The 15305-nt window shown below is 34.9% G+C and overlaps 1 protein-coding gene across 4 annotated transcripts; it reads right to left on the bottom strand.

Annotated features, from left to right (window-relative positions):
• Positions 1 to 76: 76 nt before the first annotated feature.
• Positions 77 to 11028, bottom strand: LOC110039580 (CDP-diacylglycerol--serine O-phosphatidyltransferase 1). Of its 4 annotated transcripts, none has more exons than XM_020744699.1 (13): positions 11006 to 11028; positions 9762 to 9931; positions 8275 to 8340; positions 7976 to 8035; positions 7793 to 7883; positions 7595 to 7649; positions 7429 to 7508; positions 6928 to 7044; positions 6771 to 6855; positions 2754 to 2845; positions 1462 to 1715; positions 874 to 962; positions 77 to 607 (listed from the first exon to the last, which is right to left on the bottom strand). In XM_020744699.1, exons 2-13 carry the CDS (start codon positions 9920 to 9922, stop codon positions 480 to 482), a joined length of 1278 nt encoding a protein of 425 aa, XP_020600358.1. In that variant the 5' UTR covers positions 9923 to 9931; positions 11006 to 11028; the 3' UTR covers positions 77 to 479. The 4 variants fall into 4 exon arrangements, with proteins under 4 accessions (XP_020600358.1, XP_020600356.1, XP_020600357.1 ...); XM_020744697.1 differs by lacking the exon at positions 11006 to 11028 and adding an exon at positions 10747 to 10943; XM_020744698.1 differs by lacking the exon at positions 11006 to 11028 and adding an exon at positions 10084 to 10483.
• Between the last annotated feature and the right edge of the window lie 4277 nt (positions 11029 to 15305).

Raw genomic sequence — 15305 nt, 5'->3', positions numbered from 1 at the left:
TGGCCGTTTTTTTTTTTTTTTTTTTTTGCATCGTCTGGATACATTTTTATCAGATGATAGCAAAAAAAAAGCGTCAGTAGCAAAAAATAAGCTCACAAGGCACTTGGTTTTGCTTGGGGGCAATGCTGTGAAGGCGACGGTGCCGCACCATACTTTCATGCATTTGACAAAATTATATTTTATCTGTTTTTTTCAAAAAGATATGGCGGGAAGTTGTGTTTTGCAATCTGAGCGGTGGTTGCCTGAAAGCTGAGGTCAGACATTTTGAAAATAAAATAAAATTGTAATAACCACCAGAGCTTCTTGAACTGTAATTTCTTCTGCATCTGTTTAACACAGCTTCTTCAAACAGCTGCAACTGCCCCAAACAATCCGTAACTGCTAGGCTGCTTTCAAGCTTTGCCGACGACGAAGCATTAATATACACAAAAGGAATATTAATAATAATAAATAAATAAAAAAACAGGAAGAAACTGCAATTATTGCTTCTTTTTCTGCATGCTCTGATGAATCCGACAAGTCCAAAATAATAGGAAAATGAGTAACGCAGAGCCCACAGATGACCAGGAAATTATCAGCCAAAGTGGCATTGATTGAGGGAAAAGACCTGAATAAATTAAGTTATCAAATTAGCTCAAAATGCATGAAAAAGAAAAGATTTACATGCAGGCTACTTAATTCCCATGTATTTCCAACACCAGAACATCAATTTTACACATGCCACCTTATCTATGCATAACATGGTGAGTTTTATTTTTTGAAAAGTTAAAATGGTGATATTTTTTATGAGATATGAAAGATTTGGCAGGTATAAATGTAAAAAGTTTTAAGTGTTAGAAGATTAGTGAAAAGAATAATGAGAGTTGAGCTCACCATGGCCGAATTTGATGCAGATGAGAAGCTCCAATATGCAGATTGCGAGGGAAAGCCAACAAAATACTCCAACTTTCTTCACTGGTTTTCTGAAATAATATCATTAAAATAACAAAATTACAATCAGAATGGGTAAAAGTATAAGAACAAATGAAACAATTGATCATGCATCGGTTTATTTTTTATATATATACCGCCTCAATCTTTAATATCACATCAAAAGTATCATTATTTTAACTTTTAAAAAGTGAAATTCAAATTTTCATGCATAGATGGCATGACATAGATGTAAAACTTGAATTTTAGGAGTTAGATATGTAAATATATAAGAATTCATGCATGTACACCTAAAATTTCATATTCACATTTGTGACACAGTCAACAGCAATTTTCTGTCACACCACTGCAAATTAAAGATTTCAGTGCTATTATATAAATATGAAAATTTAGTATATAAACATATAAGAATTGTGCTCTGTAACATTGTATCTGTAACACAGCTGCAACTCTAAAGTTTCTCTGCAGATTATGCACAGTAGTCTATTCAGTTAGAAGAGAGAGAGAGAGAGAGAGAGAGGGAGGGAGGACCTGTCCTGCAAATAATTGTTGTATTCACGTATGGTGGGAATTGCAATTAACCACCAGAGGATAAGTCTGTAAATTACAAGAGGATTTCTGGGTGGAATCCACAAGCAAAACTTGAGAAAGAATGTGTTGAGCTCCACAGTCATGAAGACGACGCAGAGGCTCAGAACCTGAACAAATCTCAGAGGACCGAGCATGGGGTGCCACTCATCTTTGTCCCACCGAGCTGGAGTGAACTGCTCCAACGTTCTCTTCACCTTTTTATATGCCCACACAAATAAATACAGATGTCATAAATTTACATGCATGCCCATGAATTCATATGCATTCACATTTCTAACACCTTAAGTTCGATATTCACAGTTATAACATTTTGGTGTCATAAAACTATATATGAAAATGTGTATTTCATCTTTTAAGAAGTAATGAAAGGTTTAAATGGTATGCATGTAAATATGAATGTTTAGGAGTTTGGCATATAAATACCTTAAGAGTTTTGTGGCATGTATGTAAATGCACAAAGGGAAAGGGAAATTTACATACATACCACACACAATTCTTTTGTATTCACATATCTAACACCGAAAATTTGATATTTACACTTATAACCCTATAAATAGGTATATTTCACTTTTGAAAAAGTAATGATTGTGGTGTTTTTTATGTGATGTTAAAGATTTGGGCGAAACTGTGAATGTATTTTTAGAAAATATATTGTTTTATATTATTTTATTTATCTTTAATAAATCTAATTTCCTATACTAAACTTCCTCTGTACGACAGTCAACTTTGCTTACAAGTTACAAGAAGAGTAACTCAAGGCATTTACATACATACCACCAAAATCCTATGTATTTACATATCTAACTGCTAAAATTTACCTTTAAACTTAAACCATCCAAATCTTTCATATCACATAAAAAACGCCATCATTTTAACTTTTAAAATGTGAAATACACATTTTCATGCACAAGTAAGTTGACATTCTTGTAAAAATTGAAGTTTAGGTGATAGATATGTAAATACATAAGAATTGAGTGGATTGCATGTAAATCTTCCAAGAAAAAATGAAGGTTTACTCTTAATAAATTATATATGCTGCAATTATAGGATTATAACGTGAATTATTTATCAGGAAATAGTAGGCTCATCATGTATAATTATTAGTTAATTACTAATGGTGCAAACAAGCACAAAGCTGAATAAAATTTCTTCAATCACCTATTATTTCAAAAGATAACAAAGAAATCATACAAAAAAGATTTAGAAGTAATGGAAGAACTAATGAGGCATACCTTACCAATGATATTTGGCTGGCGGCTTATGCCAACCCATTCATATGTTCTCCCATCAAAGTACCTCACAGTATGCATTCCAGCCCATATGCCTAATCAGATAAATTTGTTATTTGCAATAGCATTGAGAGGTAGGCTGCCATGTCCAAAAAGATAAATGGAAGATTTACATCAATAACACTCAGTTATTTATCTATTTACATATCAAAAGCTGCTGTTTACAACTTATAGAAAAAAAAAAAATAGAAACTGGTGTTAATACAGCAAGAGAAAGTTCAGAACAAGACGAGGAAAGAGTCATCTTTAGTGTGAATGATACATGCCACCCAATTCGTATGTATTTACAAATCTATCACCTAAACTTCACTTTGTTACATTTATACCCCAAATCATTCATACCACATAAAAAAACCACTATAATAACTTTTGAAAAGTGAAATATGCCTTTCATGCATAGGTATGGTGACATGTATGTAAAAAATGAAGTATAGGTTTTAGATATGTATAAACATAAGAATTAAGTGGTGTGTATGTAAATCTTCCTATCTTTAATTGATTATACAGTAGTATGGTGCAGTAAAACATCATTGATGGTTTACTTCAGTGAGAAAAATTAGGAAAAATAAATTAGTAAGTGATTATATCCAAGAGAAGTGAAATTAGCTTATCTTCCAAATAAGGTTGCAAAATATAGACATAAATGGCTTGAATATATACAACTAGATCAATTTATAAAATTAGTGACAGATTCAGGAAGGAAAAATGAAAAGTAATGATTCATATCGCTGGCCAACTTTAACTGGAAAAATGCTATCATAAAATTGATGATGACATCGTACAATCGGATATTGAGGCGTTCTCTGTTCATGAGGCGAGGCACAAAACTTGATGCAGTATGCGGTTAAATCTCACAGTTTGAAAATTACGATATATATATAGTAAAAAAAGATATATTAACATCGTAGGACATTGTGTTTATATGAAATAATAATTGTGTAAGCCAAAAAATATAAATGTAACTTGTATAAGAAAAATATAACGTAAACATCAACTTATCAAGTCATTAAACTAACATAAAATTAACATAAAATATTAAAATAAGACATAAGATGAATTTAACACACTAGAATTTTTTCACTTCGATTGTTTGACCAACATAATAACATTAATAGATCAAAATAAGAATAAAATAAAAAATCAAGCTACAAGTGCAGACAACGAAAACAATAGCAAGGGCAACTAGCGGTGGCTATAGCATGAGCAACAAACAACTGCAGCAGGAGCAGGAGGCTGCTATAACGAAAGCAGTGCACTGACGTCAAAAGTAGCAAAAGGTAACTTTGGGAAGCCCCACTAGGGTGAGGGAAGAGTGGGACTTCAGTTTGTATTTGAACCATTTAATAAATGGGAAAAAAAATCTAAGTATGGGAAGTGCACACCTCAACAAAATTGAAGCGAGATGCGCCTCAACCAATGAGTACACGTCGCTTGAGCTGATCAAGATATACATCTCGAAACATTTTCTATTAGAATCGAATTGAGGCCACCTCAGGTTATGCAAATTTAAACAATGATCTACAGAAAAAAGAAATGGAAGAAATTGACGTGCGTATAAATTTCCAATCATTTGAGAAGCGTTACGGTTGATGACACTAATTTAAGTATAAAGAATGGGAGCATAAGCAATAGGAACATCGGAAAAACCTAACCTTTACTAATCATTCTATCAAGTTTGGCAAGATTCCTTTCTCTGCTTGCTTGACATAGCAACTCTCGCTTGGCTTGCTTACTCTTATGCACATTTAACCTCATCTGTGTGGGATTTTAGCTGCGCTGCTCATGTTTTAGAGTGTGCCTCTTCCTTCGCTCCTATCATAGTTTGAAAGCTCCTTAGGGTAGTTGCATTAGGCAGCCTCGACTCTCTTGGCCTCTGGTGCTTCCAGGTGTTTCATGGGCCTAACCTTTTTTCTGTGCTCATCAAAATCATCACAGATGAAGTTCCAGAAATTTCCATTCACCAGCTATTTCTATTCTCTTTGAGTATCACTTAATTTCCTTCAAATTGATGTCACTAGCATCTTTGTTTTCATAGACAAAATCGAGTCTCTATTATTGATGCTTGCATTCTTTTTTCTACACATAATGCAATCTCATCCCACATTGTAATGTAGTCTCAACCTCCTATCTGGTCACTTCTAGTAAAGGCTTCTGCTTTCACAACATCGGCTACCTAGATCCCCGATAATTAGCATCCTTTATACAACTATCTTCCCAAATTTTTTCAAAAAGAAAAGTTCTACATTAACAAAAAAAAAACCAGCTAAAATTCAAGAAACTGCCCAAATTTTCATTAAAGATGATATCTCTAAGCTTGCTAGACTACTCTCTTTTTTCAATTGTGACCAAATTCTTCATTAGGTCACCCCAAATTAGAGATTATTCACAAATTCATGATAAATTTAAGCTTGGATTGTAAATTTTCTTTAGGGATCATTAACCACGATCATGCTATTATGAAATTATCTTCAGAAGCAAATTGCACAATACTCCTCTCAATAAACCTACTATATCAACGACTATTCGATATGAATGCTTAAATGGTTTTTCCATTTTCGATCGTTTCTGTTTAAGATGTTTGGCTACATTTACATTATTTCAACGAATGAACTTTATGCTCCTTAGGTTCTATGTTTGGTAAGCCTTTATAAGTGGATGCGAGCATCTTTGTTTTCATAAAGAAAATTGAGTATCTATTGTTGATGCTTGCATTCTTCTTTCTACACAAAATGCAATCTCATCCCATATTAGCTTCGCCTAAGATCAGGTCTCAACCTCCTAACTAGTCACTTCCATTGAAGGCTTCTCCAAATTTCATAGCATCGGGTACTACATCTCCTTTTGATCGCCCTCTTAGATCCTCCATTGATCTTTTTGAGGGGTTGAGGGTCCCCAATAGTTAGCATCCTTCATGCAACTACTTTCCCTAATTTTTTCGATAACAAAAGTTACATACCTAAACCAAAATAACAAATCTAAAATTCAAGAAAAAAAATTGCTAACATTTTTGTTGAAGACAAGATCTCTAAGCTTGCCAGACTCCTCCCTTTTTTCAATTGTGATCAAATTCTCATTGGGACACCCCAATAGCAGATTATTCACAAATTCATGATGAATTTAAGCTTGGTTGGTGAATATTCTATTGGGATCCTTGAAGCCTATCACAAGACTCCTCTCAATAATCATCCTATATCAACGACAACTCAATATGAATGCTTAAATGGTTTTTCAATTTGATTCTTCCAAGGAACCACCTATCATTCCTAATTAAGATGTATTTTTTTGACTTTGCTTACATTATTTCAACCAATGAACTTTATTCTCCGTTAAGTTCTATTTTTAGCAAACCTTTACAAGTGGATGTTGATATGAATAGTTTATATAGGCCATATGTGATTAAACTTTTGAATTTGATGTTACTACACTTGAAAAGGTGTTTTTTGAAAAGCCATGGCTATTAGAAAACGACAACCTATTTCACAAAAAACAGATTTTTCTAAAAGCGTTTTTACAAAAATATTACAGCCAAACAAGAAATAAACAACTTTTCTAAATTTATGTACAAAGGAAAGCACTAAACAATCTCTTCCAAATGAGACCTTAGTCTCATAAAAAAAACTATAGAACAATATGTTGCATAAGTATAAGTATGTCGGATTATAAATTTAACCTGAAATTTATTCTATCACAGCTCCTCCGAAATTGGATAAACCATTATTTACTGAAAATAAATTATAATTAATCCATAAATTACGATCAAGAACAACAAGAATAGAACTGAAAACCCATTCCATTTAGCTAAAAAAAATAATCATAAATGCATAGCATACATTCATAAATGCTATGCTTCGCATTCAACTTGACACGAAACGAAGGAATGTTCGATGTACAATTACAAACCATATAACTTCAGCGCATAGAAACCGCAGAAAAACTAAGTAAATTGAGTTGGAGTCTCACCAAACCAATTACAAGCCAAAATATCGAGAATAATACTATCCCACCAACACTCGTTGAAGTTTGGTAACATGTGACGAAAAGTAAGCTGAAAATTATTAAATATATTAGTCAAATAAGAAAAAAATTAAAAAAAAATTGAGAAAGATTGGAAGTTTACCTCCATCAGTTCAAAACCTACTGATAAGACCCACAAAAGAGATTGATTTCGTATCATTATGGCCTTCCCCCACCAACCAAATATATGTGCAAGGACAAACTCATCAAATAATGTTTCCTACAAAAACCTAAAACATTAAATCAGTACCTTAAAAGCAAGAATAAAAACATGAAAAAAAAAAATTAAAGGGGCATCTTCATACATATCACATAATACCTATGCATTTACATATCTAACACTTGAACTTTGATGTTTACATAATAGCACTCAAATCTTTTATGTCACATTAAAAATACCACCATTATTAATTTTTAAAATTGAAATATACCTTTCATGCATAGGTAATGTGCTATAAATGTAAAAAATCAAAGTTTAGTGTAAGATATGTAAATATATAGAATTGACTGGTATGCATGCAAATCTTCCAAAATATATAAATATTCTATAATGTTAAAAGAAAAAAAAAGAAAAGAAATTTGATGGTGATTGAAGACATCATACATAAACATTGTTAAACCTGCTTTTGGGATTATCAGGCACATATATACGACAATCTGTTCCATAAGACCTTTCAGGCAGTTCTGGAAAAAGGTAAAAGAAAGAACACTAAATTTTAATGTAGGAATAATCAGGGACAATTGTAAAAATTGCCACATAAGTCACTCACCAACTCCAAGGTCAGCGTGAAGAAATTTCATGAATTTGCGGGCATCATCGCGATTCTATGAAAGGTGTAGACAATTAGAACAATATTGTGTAACTACATATAAATAAATTTGTAGAATTTGTCCAATTGGTTTGTACAACTACTTAGAAATCAAATTTTAACCTGTTGAAGTAGGCATTCATTAGGTACGAAACAAACCTGAAAAAGCAAGAAAGTAAGTGCTACAAGGTAAACGACGGCCATTCCATGAACTAGCCGCCAAATGGCGGGATGCGGCCTGATAAGAACCCTGGAGGATATAATGAAATCAGAAAATGCAAGACATTCAAAAATCATTAGATTTAAAACTAGCACAAATCTGCAATAAAAAATTTTACTCACGTTGGAGGTGCTTGGAGCAAGGAATAAGTTAGAAAAACTGCAATCATGGCACAAACTCCCCTGAAGAATACCGAAAAAAGAAGTTCACATAAAAATTATTCATTGCCAGAGCAGAAATAACTAAGGATTTTTTTTTAAAAAAAAACAGCAACACAAAAGCTCAACCAACTAATGTAAAACTATGCCCAATAGATTGAAGCTGTTATAGGACCACTGAACTAATAGTGAAATGTTATATCAGCATTAGAATATACAACAAATCACCAACTAAATATATTAAAATTAGTTGATAAGAGTACCTCTTAACAGATGTTACAACATCATTTGAAGCCATACTTTCTGGATCAAAAGCACCACTTGCCCAACTATCAAATAGGAGGTTCCAAAATTATAAAAAAATAGGATTAATAAGGCAGTGGTGGCAATTATATTTAGACAGCACCAACATCAAATATGAGACATGGAGTTGAAGTTGTGTGCCTCCCTAAACCAAAAGCTAACCAAGTCTTGATAGTAAATTCAAAAGCTTAAAAAAGATAATGTGTGTTTTCTATAAGAAATTTCGGAAAAAATGGCATTAAAAAAGTTCATGACATGGAAAATAAGAGGTCTACAAAGGATGAGCCACAAGTTAATGAAATGTAAGAATAACATTGGAGCACATCAAGATTCTTTGATTGTAACTTGTTCAAAATAAAAATACAATGATAAAGCTCAATGAAAAAAATATAAACATGGAATCTAAAAATTCTATTATTGTGATCAAATATGATCAAAAGAATAATATATCAACTCAAAAAAAAAAAAAAAGAACTATTATTCTACAATAGATTCAATTACTGAAATAAATTTGCGCTATGTTTACAAAGATCTAGCCCCTATCAAATTGAGTAAAATAGATTTGTTTTATTTTGAGGTATAATTATCTCATGAAGACAGTCCATTATAGTTAATTAAAACAATCTTACAACAACAACAACAACAAAGCCTTAATCTCACTAAGTGGGGTCGGCTACATGAATCCTATTTCTCCATTGCGTCCTATTTAGTGTCATATTTTCATTTAGTTCTAATAAATTAAGGTCATTTTTTATACAATAAGCCCAAGTCTTCCTAGGTCTACCTCTGCCTTTCTTAACATACTCCTAATTGGATCATCAGATGGTCGACGTTTAATGGGACCAAACCATCTAAGATGACTTTCTCTAATTAAAACAATCTTAGAAATATCAAAATTTAAAACTTTGAAAAATCCCAAAAAAAAAATTAAAACAATTTCAGAGATAGAAATATGAAATTTTTGCAAAGCAAGGAGGCAAACTACTAGGTTCTAGATGGTAGATGCTTACACTATAAAAGAAAATCTAGCCAATTATCAAGTAGCATATCGGTATAAAAAAATCAAAGAAATTTTACAACTTCCAAAGCCTTGAAAAAGTCCAAAGAAGAATCAAGGAACTATAGCACTATCTAGTAAATAGAAAATCAGCTTTGTTCAAAAGATAGCTTCAGAGCAATTGAAACCTGTCAAAATGGTTGTCAACTAACAAAAAGTTATTAACAATTATCAAAGATGACACATGCTAAAGCGAAAGGAAAACCAGAAATAGCCACTAGACCTTTTAAACAAAAAAAAAAAGGGAAAAAAAATTCCGATTGACACTAATTGTCCCCCTAAAAAAAAAAGGTAACAACAAATCCAATCAACGAGTGTAAACAAAATAACATGATATGCAATAAAATAGAACTCAAGAACATTGAATTCAATATAAAATAAGGGACATACATAATAACACATGTGCCAAACAATAGCAAGGAAATTGTTCGTGGCTTGTATGCCCATGCTGTCCATGGGTCAAATTCACCAAAATCATTGAAAAATTTCATATCTTCTCTTCCAACAATGAAGTCCATCCTACTTGCTTTCTTCAAGCCATTGAGCTCCATTATAGCAGCCTAAATAACATTTCAATGATAAAACAATAAATGATATAAATGCTAAGATCACCGAGAACCTTACAATAACACTAAGAAAGGCCAATGAAATTAACATATAGGTCAAGTATAATTCATATTATAAACAACAAAAGAAGAAGAAAAAAAAAAACCTTTTCATCAGATCAGATAAAGCAAACTTGATTCAAGAGAAATCGTGGCAAGAGAAAAACATATTCTGATGAAGTGATCGAATTTTGTAAAATCACCACCCAATCACATGAAACATTCAGAAACAAGACAGCTCGTGAAATACGTTTAAATCTAATAAACTCGAGTAATTATCTCTTGCTAATTATTCAACTACAGAGTCCCAGATCTAAAGAACCACCCATTTCAGCAGAAAAACAAGGACGGTTACAAAGAATTCTAAGAGATTACAGCAAAGGAAAACCATATGCCTATTTGACCAAAAAGAAATTACAGCTTCTGAATTTATTTGACAAATACAAAAAGGAATTAACTTCCAACCCAAATCATCACTTACGGTATCAAAAAAGGATTAAAAAAAAAGGCAGTTTGATTACAATGCACAGTCTAGCAGGAAAAAATAGGTAAAAATAAATTGTCTTTATGTTTCACAAAAACCAAAATAGCAGAGAGGAAGACAAAAAGAATAAACCATAAACAAAGTCCAAGAAATATAGAGGAGAATCAGGAAAAAAGGAGTTTCTTTGGGCAAGTTTAATTGAGAAAGGCGGAAACAAAATCTTTATTTGCCAAAAAAAGAACATTAAAATGAGCACTTCACCAATGGCCAAAGCGAAATATATTACCTACAAATCAAGACTCTGAGAAAGAAGATTTCTTGCGTACGGTAGCTGGCAGAGAAATCGAGTAATGCCGTAGACAGAGAGAGAGAGAGAGATAGATGTGTAATAAATTAAATACGCAAACGGGAAAGGAAACAGGGGAAAGGCGGTTCCTTTTTAGTTCTTTCTGGTCATCACACGCGTTGCAGGAGAAGAGGGAGAGGGGAAGGGGGGGGGGGGGGGGGTCGATGGCCGTAGGATCGAGAATGGAGAAGATCCCTACCGTCCGAGGAGATCCACTCCAATTCAGCGCCGTTTCGTATTTGGAGAGAGAGATAGATGGCGCAGCATAGATCTTATTAAGGATGATGTACGATGGTCAAAGAGATTTCATGGTATGAGAGAGATTCCCCATTGACGCAGGGGAATATCACAATAAGGGCATTATATATATATATATATATAATATATATATAATAAATAATAAGGATTAATATGGTGTCAATAAATTTTAAGACAATTTTGATGCTGTAAAACACATATTTTGTGGTATTTAAAATAAGATTGTTGAATCTTAATTATCCCTGAGTAGCACTCAATTAATAGAGTATAAGACATGAGAGAAAAATGCACAGATTTGATTGTAAATTAGTCATTTATGAGAAAATGATTCCCCTATTTATAGAAGAGGATGATTACAATATATAAACTGTATATTTGTCATAGCTTTAATGGGGGCATTATAAATTATTTTAAGTAGTTTAAATATATGCAGACTTTTGGTTTGACTATCCTATGCTCGGTCAGTTGAGATCGGCTGGTCCTAGTTTGCAAGACATTTTCATCCGAATGTGTTGAATCGGGGTTACTGTTCAACCCTTAGTGGTCTTCGGGTCATCGAAACTTTACTCAACCGGCTTGGTTTTGTCGGTCGGTCGCGCTAGTCTAGTTGCCAAATGTTGATTATTGGGTAAAGCACTCATAACGACAAAGCAATGTTAGGTTATTAGGCAGATGTTAAATCATTGAAATTGAATAAACAACACACTCCTCGACAATATGATCTTTCAAGAATGCTCCGTGTAGTTGTATGATGGCTACATCTAGGCCCTTGATGAATAATCTCAAGGGCAACTTTGAGTAGTTCATGTTAGATTCTTCATTTAATTCAATTTATGAGAGGAGGCAAATTGATCCCTTCACCTGGCTTGATAGGCTTTAACCTTCAATCGGATGACCCTTGCTCAATCGACCTTCGACCCTAGCTTACGGGGGTTACACTTGGTTAGAAAGAACTTTCAATATTCCGATGATGAATGCTTAATTGATGGACCTTTAGTCTTCCATTCATGAGCCCTACTCCTTCTTACTTATTGTCTATTGGATTTCCTCAACGTTCATGCAAACGTTTATTTGATGTGCATATTTTAGTTTCTTAATTTCTTACTTCTTGAAAGTGACAAGTGTGATGAGAATTGGAGAATTAAATTTAAAAATATATTCATTTATTTCATAAACATAACTTAATAATTACACTTCCTGAATTTTCGTGCTCATAACCCTTATAAATAGGTTGTAATTGACACATTTTTCATCACTCTTGTTTTTGCGTTTGCGTGCTTTAGTTGGTTGATTCCTACAATTCTTTGATGGAAAATGCAAAAAAAACCTTTGGACGATGTCCCAAGCGCAGAGGTGATGAGGAGGGTCTTTGGTCTGCTAGAGCCTCGACCCCATCCTGAGGCAAATAAGAAACCAAAGGGAGATAACAGACATGAGGGAAAAAAGGCACCAAAGTAGAAGAGGACATAAGAGGCTGAGAGGAGGCCAGAAGGAGAGGTCTGAAAGAAGAAGCTTCTTGAAATAAGTAGAAGTCGGTTGAACCAACATATGAAGTGGGATCGTTCGACTCACTTCACACTCTTGACATATTCATCATTGGTATATGTCACCATATACTAGTGACGAATGTTTACTTTCTCGTGACAACACCCTAGATTGTCACATTACACTGGATCATGTTGCATTTGTATGTGCATTCTTTGATCGTCTCTATGATGAAGCTGGCTTCTTAGCTATCTGGTCATGATGCGACAACTAATGTTTGAAAAATATGATGCATATGTACTAAAAAAAATATAATTTTCTTATATTTTAAAATAGGTTACACTAGCACGACATATGCGCGCTAGTCATGGCGTGATAATTGGTATTGCCCACTGAGACCTCTTCGTGGGAAATACTTGCTAACACATTATGATAAGCAATGGGTCACTCAGCTAACGAGCCAACTTTGTCATCGAGACAATTGAGAGTGCACATGCAGATGAAAAGTGATCCAGTGCGTCACGACCGCTCCTTCAAAGTAGGACCAATTACGAGATAACAAACATTCGTCACAAATAGACAGTGGCATCTAGTAATAATGAATGCACTAACAGTGTGGTGATGTGCATGAAAGGCACATGATGCGAATCAGGTAGTGAATTTATTCTTAGAGAGAAATACACACCAGGCAAGCTTGATGTACAAGACGTTTTTGAAACATGAGTGTCGGAAATGAGTGTGCGAGGAGTTGTGACTCGAGAAACTACCTATGACAGTTCAAAGCAGTGCCATAAGAGGTGACAGCGTGTGTGAGGAGCAATGACTAGAATAAGAACCTACGGTAGTCCGTAGCAGTGTCGTAGGAGGTGAAAGACTGTGGGAGGAGCAGTGACTCGAGCAAATGCCTACTACAGTTCGAAGCAGTGTTGTAGGAGGTGAAAGAGGGTGTGGGGATAAGTGACTCAAGAGAGACACAAGAATGTCGGGAGTGAGGGTGAGAGGAGCAATGACTTGATAAAATATCTACGACAGTTTGAAGAGGTGTTGTAGGAGGTGAAAAAGTATGCGACGAGTTGTGACTTGAGTGCAAACTACAATCATATAAAATGTAAACACACAATCCGTTATGCAAACAAACATGTGAGGTGCATGGATAGGAGTGCAAATGTGCGGGACATGGTGCACGATGCCATAATAATGTCACAAGATAGACACAAAATAACTAGCTAAAGTGGGCAGCAGACGCCGATTGCAAGCATATGAGGGCATATGCTTGCAGGTGCACGCAGGGTGTGGGGGCAGACATACTAATGCGGGCAAGGTGAGGAGAGAATGCACAAAATTAACAAACCAAAACAAAATGATTGACCGATCAATCAGAATAGTGGCAGCCGATCGATCAAGTTAATCAAAGTGGTCGATCAACCTGGCATAAAAATCTGATCGACCAAGGATGATCATTCGATACCACTGGGCAAGTGGTGGTCGATCGATCGAGTAGACCAAAGATGGTTGATCCAACCGGAGTGTGCAGTCGATCGACGAAGGACAGTCGACCTATGAGTTCAAGCTGGTGACGACCGATTGATTGAGTGAACTGAAGATGGTCGATCAGATCAGCGTGGGTGACTGCTCAACAAAGGATGGTCGAGCAATGGGATTGGGCCGATGATGGCCGATCGATCGAGTGGACCGAAAATGGTTGATCATACTGGTGTGGGTGACCGATCGACAATGCATGCAAAAAAAATATTTTTTTAATGTATTTTTTTTAAAACCATGTGATGGAAATGCAAAGACATGCAAGATGAGATCCGATGATGAATCATGCTCGACCTCATGAACTCACGGGAAACTTAGGGTAAATGACGAAGTCATGGATACTGCCTGTTACAAGTTGTAATGGAGGGCCTACCACTAGCCATTTGGTAAAATGAAGGAACTTTTCCTTATGAGTGAAGAATTTCTTATGCGAACATAACCTTCGTCATTTAAGTATCGAGGATCGAAAAAGTTCCTCGTTCTCTATCTTATAATTGCTTCATACCATTAGTCAAGAATTAAGCCACTGTAGTTGATTAGGTTGAGGTTCTAAGAGGGAGGTTTTGCTCAAGAATTTGTAGAGGAATCACAAAGCACCTAACCTATGGGTATTCTCTGTAAGCACAAAACCTAACATATATCCTCTAACAACAAGAACGGGGGGCTCTGGGAATAACAAACATGAATTTACAAAAATTTTCACCACCGTGACAATTGATCAAAGCATTCTTTGGGCTCGTGTGAGCTCCTTCGAGGTGAGGATGATGAAGTCATTCCTTCTCTGAGGCGAGGAAGAAGCTCTCATTGTCAGACAGGATGACTGAGTTGGATTCCTTCTCCAAGATTGTGAAAAAGCTCTCCTTGCCATATAGTATGGAGAGGTCACTGGAGTTCCTCTTCTTCAAAGCTATGAAGAAGCTCTCCTAAGCTCAACTCAAGGAGAGTCACCAGAGAGGAGGAAGAAACTGTTGGGGATGAAGAGGAACTAGAAGAAAAGAGCTTCCCTTAGCTTCTCCTTGAGGAAGATGAAGACTCCCCCTCAAATTTCCTTGGATGCTCCCTCCTAAGCTCCCAAGCTCCTCCTCAGCTCTTCCCCAAATGGCTGTTGAAGCCTTGCTTCAACCTTACCAACGGGAGATATCCCATGGATCAAGGAAAGAGGTGACTCCTTGCCTCATTTGGAATGAGTCTAGGTGGTCCAAGCTACCACATTT

The sequence above is a fragment of the Phalaenopsis equestris genome, unplaced genomic scaffold (assembly GCF_001263595.1).
Source record: "Phalaenopsis equestris unplaced genomic scaffold, ASM126359v1 Scaffold000002, whole genome shotgun sequence".
Taxonomy (NCBI): Eukaryota; Viridiplantae; Streptophyta; class Magnoliopsida; order Asparagales; family Orchidaceae; genus Phalaenopsis; species Phalaenopsis equestris.
The sequence above is the reverse complement of the archived record's forward strand: the minus strand, read 5'-3'. Positions and strand labels throughout refer to the sequence as shown.

Bases quoted from the DNA above. Each gene is read 5' to 3' on its own strand.
- LOC110039580 (XM_020744699.1), bottom strand. From the start codon at position 9,922: ATGGAGCTCAATGGCTTGAAGAAAGCAAGTAGGATGGACTTCATTGTT. The intron at 7,884-7,975 runs GTGAGTAAAATT...TATATCCTCCAG, and splicing joins TTGCTCCAAGCACCTCCAAC to GGTTCTTATCAGGCCGCATC. The intron at 7,650-7,792 runs GTTTGTTTCGTA...CACCTTTCATAG, and splicing joins TTACTTTCTTGCTTTTTCAG to AATCGCGATGATGCCCGCAA.